Below are 13,617 nucleotides of genomic sequence, written 5' to 3'. Positions count from 1 at the left end.
CGCCCGGAGCAGGTCTGTCTAGGCGGAGTTGGGGGCTGAAGCCAAGGTGGGTCTAAGCACACTGCTGACTCCCGCTCCCAGTGCCAGCGGTTAACATAAATCCTAGGACTGAACGTGTCTGGAGCTGTACATCCACGAAGCAGGACTGCTGGCCTCACTCCAGCCTTAAATCAGACTAACCGCAATCGGAGCTGCAGCAGCCTTATCATCGCGGAGCCTCCAGTCCTGGGTTTGCCCTGGCGCGACCCGTCTGCCGGGGCGGGGCCGCCGCACCTGCCGCGCTCCAATCAAGGGCCTGCGCGCAGCTGCGCACGCGCCACGGCCCTGGGCGGGATCTGGCCGCCCATCAGTCTCCGCGACCAGCCGGGCCCCCGCCTCCCTGATTGGCTGGTCAGGGAGTGACGTAGAGGCCGCCTTCACCTATAGCTGTGGAGCCGGCCGGCGGCGCGGTGCGGAAGCGGAGGGGCTTGGCGGTCGCAGTGCGGGGCAGCGGGTGCGGATTCGGGCGGCGCTGCGGTCCTTGGTCTTCTGGCTCCGGGCGTGGGCGGGATGACGCGCTTCGCTCTGACCGTGATCCGGCAGTGAGTACGGCCGTCGCGGGCTGCCCTGTCCCTTCCGTGGCGTGCTGTGGGGCTGGGCCGGGGGGGACCGAGGCTCCGCACCCGCCCCGCCAGTCCTGTCCTGTGTGTTCCCCTGCGGCTCGTCCTGGCGAGTTCTGGGTGTTCCCCGTGAGTTACCCTCTTCCGGCCCTCCTGGCCCAGCGACGCCGAGCAGAAGGCCAGGGGTCAGATGTCATCGGTCCCCCAGTACGTGGGGACAGGGATGTCGGAAGGAGTGAGGTCAAGGTCACCCCCCCACCTCACCCCAGCTGGGTGGAGCGGCTGAATCCGAAGACACAGTCGAGTCCCCGCACTTCCCGGGCCGCGCGTTTGTCCCCAGCTGGGCCCGCAGGGTCTGCAGCGTGGACTGGCTCGGGGCTGACCTTTCCCCTGCAGGCTCTTGTCCCCTCGGTCCCCCAGGCTCGGGTCTGAGATTCTCTTCTTCCCCGCAGAGCTTCGGTCGCTGGGGGAGGAGCTGGGGGCTGGCGGGGCGGGGTGGGGGGGGGGGTGCGCCTCGCCCTGCTTTCAGCCGCCTGCACTGCCCTCGACAAATATTTTTAACATACAACGTTACAGGGAGCCAAATGCTGACATGTCTTGCCATGCCTTCCTTTTCCTTTTCGACTCTGTTTGCCCGGTGTTGTTAAGTGAGTTCAGGGCGGTCAGGAGCACAGATTTTTCAAGCAAGGGCGACACAGATTGGAATCTGGGCTCCACCTGGGAGCCTTGTAACCTGGGCTTCCTTTAACCGACTTAATTTACACCACCTCAGTTTCCTGATTTATAAAATGGGGATAGTGATAGGCCCCACCCCACTGGATTAGTGTGATCATTGAATGTTAGAAAGGTAAAGCGCATCGCACTGGGGAGGGGTGGGGAGCATGTAAGAGAATTAAGGAACTTTTGTTTTTGTAAGGGACAACTCTGATAAAAATGCAGGCTGTCGTCCAATATGTGTGTGTGATTAGTGGGACCAGCATTCTGAGTGAGTTCTGTGTATCAGAGGACTGGCTTTGCAGGTAACTAAGATTCCAGTTTTGACTTCTTGGAGCTTGCAAGGAACATCAGAATGGTCTAACCTTGTCAAGCTGCTTTTAGTTGCTGTCTTTTTTTGGTCCTGTTCTTCCTTAATAGGAAGGTTATCTCAGCTGTTATCTGAAGTTGTCCCTTTAGGACTCACAGGATTTTAATGGCCAAGTGAGAAATGGAGATGCTTTCTCCACCCCATTCCTCTGCATTTTATAGAATGATTTATGACCATCATGTGACCTTCGAAGGACCTATAGCTACTCAGTAGCAGACCAGGAACTAGTCTTAATTGTGAAGTGAAGAAGTGAAGTGAAGTTGCTCAGTCGTTTCCGACTCTTTGCGACCCCATGGACTGTAGCCCACCAGGCTCCTCTGTCCATGGGATTCTCTTTCCTGTTAATTTGGAGCACTTTCTAGATGCCTGACCCAGGGCCTGACATAAAATTGAAGCCCAGAAGCCTTAGAAAATCTAGGCTAAACCACCCCTTGAAAAACAAGCTGATCCCTATTTAGATGCTTAGTAGACAATTGTTACATGAATGTATATTTTATCCCCTCCTCCCTTCTTAAAAAGGGCTTGAAAGGTGTAAAATTGTTTCCTAAAAGAAATCCTTTGAGGAATTAATTTAAAAATAAGTCTTAATTAATTAGTATTTGCCAGGTACTGTTGTAATTAAATTCTGACTACCATCCAGTGAGGTAAAGAGGGCCTCTCAATTTGCAGATGAGGAAACAGACACAGAGGTCATGTGACTTGCTTAAAATCACATGATGAGTTGGGAAGGGGGTTTAAACTGAGGTGGCAGTACTGTGGCCCATCCTGTTAACTGCTTTTCCCTTCTGCCTCCTATTTCAGAATTAAAGCCTAGTGTTTGTGGATTGCTTGACTTCCAGCAGCCATTTCAGAAGCTACTTTTTACTTCTTGTGATTTGACTGTGACGAGTGATAAGAACAACTTGGTTTGTTCTGTTCCGTTCATGGGAAAGGGCTTCTCTGGTGGTTCAGTGATAAAGAATCCACCTGTAATGCAGGAGATGCAGGTTTGATCCCTGGGTCAGGAAGATCCACTGGAGGAGGAAATGGCAACCCACTCCAGTAATCTTGCCTGGAAAATCCCATGAACAGAGGAACCTGGCGGGCCGCAGTCCATGGGGTCAAAAAGTCGGACACTGCTTAGCCACAGAGCACACACGCACCCACAAGAAATTGCAGAGAAAGTGTTGAAATAATTGATAGGGAATAGTTAGTGTCCTCCTTCAGAATTCTTAAAGCTAAAATTTGATAATTCATTCAGGAAAAGAAACAAGATGCTAAAAGACGCTTACTCCTTGGAAGGAAAGTTGTGACCAACCTAGACTGCATATTGAAAAGCAGAGACATTACTTTGCCAACAAAGGTCCCTCTAGTCAAGGCTGTGGTTTTTCCAGTGGTCATGTATGGATGTGAGAGTTGGACTGTGAAGAAGGCTGAGTGCCAAAGAAATGATGCTTTCGAACTGTGGTGTTGGAGAAGACTCTTGAGAGTCCCTTGGACTGCAAGGAGATCCAACCAATCCATCCTAGGGGAGATCAGTCCTGAGTGTTTATTGGAAGGAGTGATGTTGAAGCTGAAACTCCAATACGTTGGCCACCTGATGTGAAGAGCTGATTCATTGGAAAGACCCTGATGCTGGGAAAGATTGAAGGCAGGAGGAGAAGGGGATGACAGAGGATGAGATGGTTGGATGGCATCACTGACTCCATGGTTTGGGTAGACTCTGGGAGTTGGTGATGGACAGGGAGGCCTGGCGTGCTGCGGTCAGTGGGGTCGCAAAGAGTCAGACAGGACTGAGCGACTGAACTGAACTGAGTTTTATTGAACAGTGACTTCTGATAATGGAAGAAAACTTTTTAATTGCAATTTAAGCTCAGCCAAACCCTTTATGAATCTTGTGCTTTTTAGCCAAATTCTTTATGAATCTTGTGCTGTTACTGTCAGCATGTTGATCTTCATCAACATCCTTGAATGTGAGAGTGCCAGTGTGTGTCATTGTTGGAACAGAATACCCCAGATTTCAGACTTCAAGTCTGCTGATCTGATTGAGCTGTAGTTTCTCATGGTCTTAGAACAGCATTGTTGAAAAGCCCAATAAATGCAGAAAGGCCTCTGGTTCCCTTCAAACGTTCTTGTAGATGTTTGCAATTAGTTGCCTGCAAAACTATCCCATTTCACTCCATTTTTAGCTAGTTCTTTAAACATTTTTACAAATTAAGTTTCATTTACTTTTAATTCCTGAAAGATGATAAATTAGTATAGGTATTGACAACACTGATTTTATGTTTTTAATTCTGCCTCTTTGGGCAGTTAACTTAGTTTTCATTGAATGCTAATCATTGTTCTAATAGAGCAGGCAAGTTGAATATTGGATCATCTGTAAATTCTTATAAAGACACATGTAATTGTTATGTTCCTGTGATGTGTGTTTTCTGGGATTGATTAATTGGAAGAGCCTGTGCAGCTAGGACTAATCTAATATAGACAAATGTATCATGAATTGGGTATTTTACGTTCCCTAACTCCCACCCAACCATCCAGTGAAAATCCTCACATTCCTAGCCCTTGCAAACTTCTCTATTTTCAAATGAATTAATTGGTGTGGAGGAATCACTGTAAGGCTGTATATTCATGGTTGAATAGCAGGAGAGCACACTCCATTCTCGTGTATACCAGAGCATATCTACTTTGACAACTCGCCCCAGTTGTACACTAATGTCCCATGATTTGTCTCTCCTGTGGCAAACCCAAGTACTTGTCTGCTGAATTTGAATTATTTAAAAGGATGTGGTTAGGAAATTAAGCTCTCTTATATGGTTTCTAGAGAAACGCTATCAAGCATAAACCAGAACTAACAAAATGTCTTTTAAAGTGAAGAACAGCGTGATAATCCCCCAAATGAACGGTGCATATTTGAGGGCCTATAAATGGCCAGTCATCAGACTTGGCTTCTTATCATAAGGCTTGGGATTCTTACAGAGTCAGATATCTGTCTTGGAAGTGAATCACACTGCAGATTTTGAAAATGAGTGCTGTTACTCCTGACTCCTTCAAAATACATTCCTCTGACCTTTCCACTCTCCTGATTTTCCCTGTGGCTGCTACAAGCCAAGCTTTGGTTAGGGAAGTGGATTAATAGTAAACCTGTTCTAGCCACCCACTTTTCTTTCCCACTCCCCAAATAAGCTAGTTATAACCAGTTGCTTCAAGGATTTGTACAAACCTCTCGAGAAATGTTTGGTTTGTAACATTTACAAAGCTGTAAAACTAAATATTTGTGCACGTTTTTTTTGGGGGAAAAAAGTTCTGTTGCTAGATTGCTCCTCTGTGATGTTTATAAGGTGATTTGAGAGCAAAATATGCCCCATAGAGTGCCAGTGCGCCCCCGCCCTCCCCTGCCTAGCCTCAGTCCAGTTATTCTGTGACAGTATTTCTCATCCTGTTACTCTTCTGGTTGCTTCAGAATGGGCTGGGTTTGGTTTTGTAATCCCTTAGCATTACAGAGCGGAGCAGCTGGAGCCGCTCGAGGACTCAGAAGCCAGGGTGGGGGCTGTGGGTCGCTGTACCCCTTTCTGCTCCGCTCATGGTCCCCTGGACCTGCTCGCTCAGCCCAGCAGATGAATGGATGGACTGGCTGGCCTATTTGGTCCTGATGCCTGGGGAAGTAGTTTTGGTCAACATATTTAAGAAGATGATTTAACAAAAATTTTCTGTCTGTACATGCACTTTTTATTTTTAATTGGGGTATAATTGCTCTAGTGTTTTGTTAGTTTCTGCTCTACAACAGCGTGTCAGATACACGTGTACGTACATGGCCTCCCTCCCTTCCCTCCCTGCCAGGCTGTCACGGAGCACCGAGCTGAGTCCCCTGCACTGTGCAGCAGCTTCCCTCTAGCTGTCTGTGGTACACGTGGTCGTGTGTACATCCCAGTGCTACTCAGTTCGTCTGCCCACCCACCCATCCCCCCCAGCCATGTCCACTGATGTGCTTTCTACCTCTGCGTCTCTATTCCTGTCCTGCAAGGATGTGCATCAATCCTTTTTTCTAGATTCCGTATATATGTGTTAATATACAGTATTTGTTTTCTCCTTCTGACTTGCTTCTCTCTGTACGACAGGCTCTAGGTTTATCGACATCACTTAACAACTGAGTTTCATTCCTTTTTATGGCTGAGTGATATTCCATTGTGTATCTGTATATATACTTTGAAAAATAATATTCTCTGCCTTCAGTTCACTTAAGATTTATCTATACATTTTACTTCGGAACAGTTTGAAAGTGCAGATAGTAGAGTGTCATTTTTACAGGTTAGAGTCTAACATATGTACAATGTGCTATCTTTACAAATATGACCTTTCCTTGCCAATTTTTTCCCCTAATTTCAAAAGTAACCTAATTTGATAATAAGGGCTTTCTCCCTGTCTTTCTATTTTAGTGGAGAAACAAGACTTAACAAGGAGAAAATAATTCAAGGTTGGTATTCTCTGACTTATATTTTTTAGCTCTCTCTGTTCATGTTCATGTGAAATGCAGGGTAAAGAGATCTGATAGGGTAGGAGGGACCAGGGGCAGGTCTGGATTGTGACCTGGGATTATAGAATTAGAGCATATGGTCACAGAAGTATGATCAGAGTAGACGGTACTCAAGAGGAGTAAGTCTCTAGAGTGAATTGGATATGAAGACCAGTGCTCCAAGTTGTTTGTGGGAGGCTTCAGAGCGACCTCTCAGCTGATTAAGGAGTTGTATTGGATCTAATTATCTTCAAATATATCTGCCAGAGTTTAAAATGATTTCATATTTGGAAACAAAAATTTACTGGCTGGTGTTAATGGTATTTTTCCTGCTAAGATGTATTATTTTTAGTAATAACAAAGAAATAGTTTAAAAAGAGAATTCTGTTATCACATGGGGTTGTTACTTTATTCTGTCTTCCTCCCTCAGCCGAGCTTGTTCTGTTCATTTGGGCTCAGGTTCTTTTAATCTCCCTGTGATCCAGCTTTTCTGGCTTCTAAAGAATATCTTTCAGCTAGACATGCTATTTCTGTGCTCTGGTGATACAAGCGTTGAGTTTTATATTTTGGGGCTAGGGACATCTGGTGTTTGCAGGAGCTGATTTTTAATACCTCACATACCTGCCTCCTCCTGCTGGAAACCAGGCTCTGTTTCCCACTGACCTGGGACCCACCCAGAGCATCCTCAGGACTCATTACCTTGTTTGTTCATGGGCCCTGCTCACTTGTCTCATTTCATTTGAAGCTGACAGTTCAGTTCAGTTCAGTCCCTCAGTCGTGTCTGACTCTTTGCGACTCCATGAATCACAGCATGCCAGGCCTCCCTGCCCATCACTAACTCACGGAGTTCACTCAGACTCACGTCCATCGAGTCAGTGATGCCATCCACCCATCTCATCCTCTGTTGTCCCCTTCTCCTCCTGCCCCCAATCCCTCCCAGCATCACAGTCTTTTCCAATGAGTCAACTCTTCGCATGAGGTGGCCAAACTACTGGAGTTTCAGCTTCAGCATCATTCCCTTCAAAGAAATCCCAGGACTGATCTCCTTCAGAATGGACTGGTTGGATCTCCTTGCAGTCCAAGGGACTCTCAAGAGTCTTCTCCAACACCACAGTTCAAAAGTATCAATTCTTCAGCTCTCAGCCTTCTTCACAGTCCAACTCTCACATCCATACATAACCACTGGAAAAACCATAGCCTTGACTAGAGGGACCTTTGTTGGCAAAGTAATGTCTCTGCTTTTCAATATGCTATCTAGGTTGGTCATAACTTTCCTTCCAAGGAGTAAGCGTCTTTTAATTTCATGGCTGCAATCACCATCTGCAGTGATTTTGGAGCCCCCCAAAAATAAAGTCTGACACTGTTTCCACTGTTTCCCCGTCTATTTCCCATGAAGTGATGGGACCAGATGCCATGATCTTCGTTTTCTGAATGTTGAGCTTTAGGCCAACTTTTTCACTCTCCTCTTTCACTTTCCTCAAGAGGCTTTTTAGCTCCTCTTCACTTTCTGCCATAAGGGTGGTGTCATCTGCATATCTGAGGTTATTGATATTTCTCCCGGCAATCTTGATTCCAGCTTGTGCTTCTTCCAGCCCAGAGTTTCTCGTGATGTACTCTGCATAGAAGTTAAATAAGCAGGGTGACAATAGATAGCCTTGACGTACTCCTTTTCCTATTTGGAACCAGTCTGTTGTTTCATGTCCAGTTTTAACTGTTGTTTCCTGACCTGCATATAAGTTTCCCAAGAGGCAAGTCAGGTGGTCTGGTATTCCCATCTCTTTCAGAATTTTCCATAGTTTTTTGTGATCCACACAGTCAAAGGCTTTGGCATAGGCAATAAAGCAGAACTAGATGTTTCTCTGGAACTCTCTTGCTTTTTCGATGATCCAGCGGATGTTGGCAATTTGATCTCTGGTTCCTCTGCCTTTTTTAAAACCAGCTTGAACATCTAGAAGGTCACGGTTCACGTATTGCTGAAGCCTGGCTTGGAGAATTTTGAGCATTACTTTACTAGCATGTGAGATGAGTGCAATTGTGCAGTAATTTGAGCATTCTTTGGCATTGCCTTTCTTTGGGATTGGAATGAAAACTGACCTTTTCCAGTCCTGTGGCCACTGCTGAGTTTTCCAAATTTGCTGGCATATTGAGTGCAGCACTTTCACAGCATCATCTTTCAGGATTTGAAATAGTGCAACTGGAATTCCATCACCTCCACTTGCTTTGTTTGTAGTGATGTTTTCTAAGGCCATGAATAAAAGTTTTCATGTTCATGACCTGTTTTTTAAATTTGTTTTGTGTTCTTTTCCTAACTTTGGAAGTTAGATGCTTAGTTTCTTCAGTTACAGCCACCTTCTTTTTCTTTTAATTTTTGTAAGCATTCAAGCTATATGGTTCTGAAGTGAAGTGAAGTCGCTCAGTCGTGTCCGACTCTTTGCGACCCCATGGACTGAAGTCTGCCAGGCTCCTCCCCCCATGGGATTCTCCAGGCAAGAGTACTGGAGTGGGTTGCCATTTCCTTCTCCAGGGGATCTTCCTGACCCAAGGATCGAACCCAGGTCTCCCTCATTCCAGGCAGATGCTTTAAACTCTGAGCGTACTGTTTTTGTTGCATGCCTACAGTTTTGATTTACAGTGATCTAGTAAGTATTTAGTACCAAGTATCTTAAAGTTTCCATTATGATTTCTTCATTGACCTGTAAGTTATTTTGAACTGTTTTTAAATTTCCAAATGAGTGGACTGTGTGGGTTTGTTCTTCATCATTTGTGATTGACTTAGAGTGTGATTGATTTTGGTTTTGACAATATGGTTTATTTGGTAATATGTCTGAAATTAGTTAGCGTAGTCAGTTTTTATTATAAATTTACTATATGTTTGAGAAAAATCTTTGTTTTCTAATTATTGGGTTTGGGATTTTATATCAAATCATTAATCTTGATTTTGCCATTCAAATCTTCCCATACTTCACTAGTTTTGTCAATTTACTCATGTGCCTGTATGACCTAAGGGTCAGTTTATGCATGAGGTATATTGAATTTGCCACTGTGATAGCCAATTTATCCTTAAATACCTTCAGTTTTATCAATTTGTGGTTTATATATTCTGCTTTTATATACTTTAAGGCTATTTTATTAGGCGCATGCAAATTTAGATTGCTCTATCTTCCAGGTGAATTGAATCTTATTTATAGTGATCTTCACAATCCTTAGTAAGACATCTGTCACAAAGTCATGTATTTCTGAGAGTGACATGGCAGCTCCAGCTGTGTGGGGTTGGAATTTTCCTGGTGTGTATTTTCCCATCCCTTTCTTTTCAGCCTTGCTGGGCTGGTCTCCTAAGTGTTACCTTGTCAATGGTAGGCAGCTGATTCTGGTTCTCTTAAAAAAAAGGAAAAAAAAAAAAAAGGCAGTCTTTTTGTTAACTGGTGAGAGTGGTTTGACCCATGTTGACTCTGGTTTCTGGTGTGTTTGGATTTTTCCTTTGTGGTGGTTTTTTTCCCTTCGTTTTCTAGTCTTTTCCTTCTCAATCACCTTTACTTCTTAGGTGCCTGCTTTTCTTTCCCTTACCCAACCCACTGTTACCTTGCCTTCTGGCCTTGAAATAAGCCATGTCCGTGCTTTTAACAGTTGTCTTTATATCTTGACCATTCATACCTAATAAAGTATATGCTCAACATCCTCTCTCCTGAAAAATGTGACGCCACTTGCTGTTGTTTTACTCTCCTGTCCTTTTTCCCCTGTGCAACCTAGGCATTATTTTACTTAGTGTTTGTTTAAATTTACAGCCGTACTTGCCAGTTTCTCCTGTCACCATTTCTTTTGCATCTCAGGCCTTCATTCCTGAAGCATCTTTTCTGAGAAGTCCTCTCGTGTAAATCGGTTGGTGGTAAAGATAGTTTCAATCAGTTCTATTCCAGGCAGTTCTGTTTTTATTTTCTTTAGACTTTTTTAGTCCAGTTCTAGACTCATGGTTCTTTTAGAAGCTATTACTCTGCTGGGTTTTTTTATTTTGGCTTCCCTTGCTCCTGTCGAGAGATCTCTCAACCAAATGGTGTCCCATGGTGGATATCCCATCATGGCCATGGTGTCCCATCATATCCCATGGTGTCCCGTCTGTCTTCCTCTGTAGCTGTTTTTAAAGTCTTTTTATTTTGGTTTTCTACAGTTTCTCTTACTAAATCTGGTAGGGTTTTTTTTTTTTTTTAATAATTTATCTTTCTTGGTGTACATCATGTTTCCTTTATCTGTAGTTTTATGTCTTTCCTGATTTCTGTTCTCCATTTCATACTTTGTATTCTCCATTTCACACTTCCCGTTCTGTTTCATAGTTCCTGTTCTCCATTTCGCACTTCCTGTTCTCCATTTCGCACTTCCTGTTCTCCATTTCACACTTCCTGTTCTCCATTTCATACTTCCTGTTCTCCATTCACACTTCCTGTTCTCCATTTCGCACTTCCTGTTCTCCATTTCACACTTCCTGTTGTTTCATACTTCCTATTCTCCATTTCGCACTTCCTGTTCTCCATTCACACTTGCTATTCTTCATTTCGCACTTCCTGTTCCGTTTCATGCTTCCTGTTCTCCATTTCTCTCTTTCTTGAGTTCCCACTAGCTGTAGTTAGGAATCCTTGTCCTTCCTCCATGTCTTTAACATGTCTGAGATGTGCTCTTATCTCCTCGTATCTGTGGGAAAGGGGCACGGGGGACGACTTCAGCCTTACCTTTGGGTTCGTGAAGCTTCTCATATTTTTTTTACCTCCACAGCAATTCCGTTTTTCATTGTTAAAAGGTTTGTGTAGTGCTTTTAGAAACCTGTCTGGTTTTTGAGGACTTGCTGCTGCTTGTTTCTGTGGTTCAGTGTGCAGTCTCTGCTGTCTGAAGTACTGGCGTTTCCAAGTCTGTTACCCGTCTTTTCTGCTGACCCTCATTCACGATGGGTTATTGCCCTGTGCGTTGTGTCGCTGGCCGAACTGATACTTGCTCTAAGCTGGTAGAAGGCTGGTCGGCCTTTATGGAGAAGGATTTGCAGTACTGTATGTTACGGAGTTTGAACAGTGGAGATAAAGGAGGAAAACTTCTCTAGGCAATCATCCAGCCACCCAGATACAGCAGCTGGGCCGAGAAGGTAGATCAGAGGCAGCACTAATCAAACAGACTGGGAAAGTGGTGGGCAGTGCAAGGCTGGGGAACAGTCTCATCACCCACCAGTTCCCATCAGGCAGACATTCTTCTGGAAAACACTTGGATACCTGAACCTCTATAGGGATTATAGCTTAATTTTGCTTGCTTTTAGTTTTCTGAAAAGTTATGTGGAAAGTACTCAAGGAAGTCTTTTAATGAAACATAGATGAACGCTCTTTATATTCTCTTAGGTGTGATTTTCATTTGTATCTGTTATATATTTGAACGTTGCTGTTCCTTCTGTTAATACTGCAGGACAAGGAATAGATGAGCCTCTTTCAGAAACTGGATTTAAACAAGCAGCTGCTGCTGGTATATTTCTTAAAGATGTGAAGTTTACTCATGTTTTCTCCAGTGACCTTAAAAGGACAAAGCAGGTAAGTTTAGTCAGGGATGAGGCTCGTGAGTCAAAAGTTTCAACAGCTGTACATTGGAAAATTTCCTCCCAGAGTTCATAGAGAATTAAATCGCACACAACCATCATCCCCAATCCCCTTTCCTCGCTGACAGAAGTTCTTTTTATTTCACTTCTATATTTTATTTTATTTTGGTAATTTAATCAGAGAAGCTTGGGGGAAAATGTCTAACAAAATGCCAAAAAAAGGCAAAGAGGGTGTTGTGAGAGAAACCCAGTGGAAACACCACAGAGATTAGACGATTGAGACATCAGATATTGGAACTCAGAGTTTAAAAAGCAATTATGTTGCTATAAAGAAATGAAAGATCTGTGAAATATCTTTAGGGAACAGATTATTATAAAAACAATCCCAGAGGTTTGAAAAACCCAAATCAACTTCTGAAAGCCAAGGGAAGGATACTTTAGTGACAACCATGGGGGAATAACAGGGCTGGAATGTAGCCTCCCCCAACAAACCACCAGAAAACAAGACAAAAGCTGTGAGATAACTGTTTTCAGGTAGTGGACTCCAGGAAGCCTGGGCTGCAACTTAGCTGGAGTGAAACAAAGGGGATGAGCCCTCAGCTGTCGTGGTTTTCTGACTGAAGTGATCCCCAGACGTCTGCAAAAGCAGCCAGCTAGCGGTCAGTGGTCTCCGAGTTGAGGGGACAAAGCTTAGAATTTGGAAGGCTTAAGTAACTAAAATCTGTGGGGTGTGCTGGAGAGAGAAATGCACAGAGAAGACTCTAGACACGTGTATAGAAGTCCTCTTCAGTCTTTGGTGAACGGTTGGTCTGCACACTTGTGGCTGGAACCACACGAGGGCAGAAAACAGAGCTCTGGGGGAGACCAGTCGCTGGGGTGCGGTTGTCCAGCTGATTCCTGGGGCCCACACAAAGTGGGGAGGTGTTAGAGCTCCCACAGCACAAGTGGAGGCTGTGCTGAACACAGAGCGTGTCATCCCTTCACGGTGAGGCTAAACTGCTCTCAGAACAGCATCATGAGGTGAGAAGTAGGAGACGGCAGAAGCAACTCCATCTTCTAGAGATAAAAAATGCAGTGCTCTGAAACGAGAATTTCACAGGGTGGGATTAGCAGTAGGTTAGACACTGTAGAAGAAGAGGCCAGTGAACGTGAAGACATGGAAACGGAACATTCCAAAATTAACTGCGGAAGGGAAAAAGGCTGGAAAAGGAAAAATGAAGAGCCTCCGAACTGTGGGACGGGAGCAGGCAGTGCACTATCACATATAGTTGAAGTCTCAAAAGGGAAAGAGGGGAGAGAGTTGGGGTGAGTGTGAACGTAAAAGATACTTTGAAGAAATGACGGCTCAGAAGTGCTTTCGAAAATTAAGGTGAAATAAAGACTTTCCAGCACAAGTTGAGGGACCCACAGTTACATGGTCAGTTGTTTTTGTAAGTGTTTTTGGTCAGTTGAACTTTGTTGACAGAGATGCCAAGATAATTCTGTGTTTGAAAGGGTGGTCTTTTCAATAAAAGGTGTTGAAACAATGGGCCAGCCATCTGGGAAAATATGACATGTGACTCTTGCCTCACACAGTACACAAAAACTAACCTGCAGCCAATCATAGAACAAGTCTACAGGCTAAAGCTATGGGACTTCTATAAGAAAACACAGGAGAAAAGTCTTCATAAAAGTTTTTTGGGACAAAACAGAAATAAGACACAGGGAGGGAGAAAATGATAAATGTGTATGTTATATATGTGTGTATATATTTGACACATATATGTATTTGTCAGTAAATAACTGTTTTTATAAGTGATTGATCTACAACCTTTATTAATATATATACCTTTTCCAATTAGATTTTTGCTTTCATGTATTCTTGATATAATCAGTGCCCTTT

The 13,617-nt window shown here is 44.1% G+C and overlaps 1 protein-coding gene across 2 annotated transcripts in view; it reads left to right on the top strand.

Annotated features, from left to right (window-relative positions):
• The first annotated feature begins 451 nt into the window (after nt 1-451).
• Nucleotides 452-13,617, top strand: part of TIGAR (TP53 induced glycolysis regulatory phosphatase) — a 19,432-nt gene continuing 6,266 nt past the window's right edge. The window contains exons 1-3 of one of the 2 annotated variants that reach the window (XM_027967990.3): nt 452-581; nt 6,099-6,136; nt 11,609-11,730. In XM_027967990.3, the coding sequence (XP_027823791.1) occupies nt 550-581; nt 6,099-6,136; nt 11,609-11,730 (192 nt within the window). In that variant the 5' untranslated portion in view covers nt 452-549. Of the gene's footprint in view, nt 807-6,098; nt 6,137-11,608; nt 11,731-13,617 lie in introns of both variants that reach the window. The other variant, XM_042247630.2, reaches the window with a different exon arrangement.

Source organism: Ovis aries, chromosome 3 (assembly GCF_016772045.2).
Source record: "Ovis aries strain OAR_USU_Benz2616 breed Rambouillet chromosome 3, ARS-UI_Ramb_v3.0, whole genome shotgun sequence".
Lineage (NCBI taxonomy): Eukaryota > Metazoa > Chordata > Mammalia > Artiodactyla > Bovidae > Ovis > Ovis aries.
The sequence above is the reverse complement of the archived record's forward strand: the minus strand, read 5'-3'. Positions and strand labels throughout refer to the sequence as shown.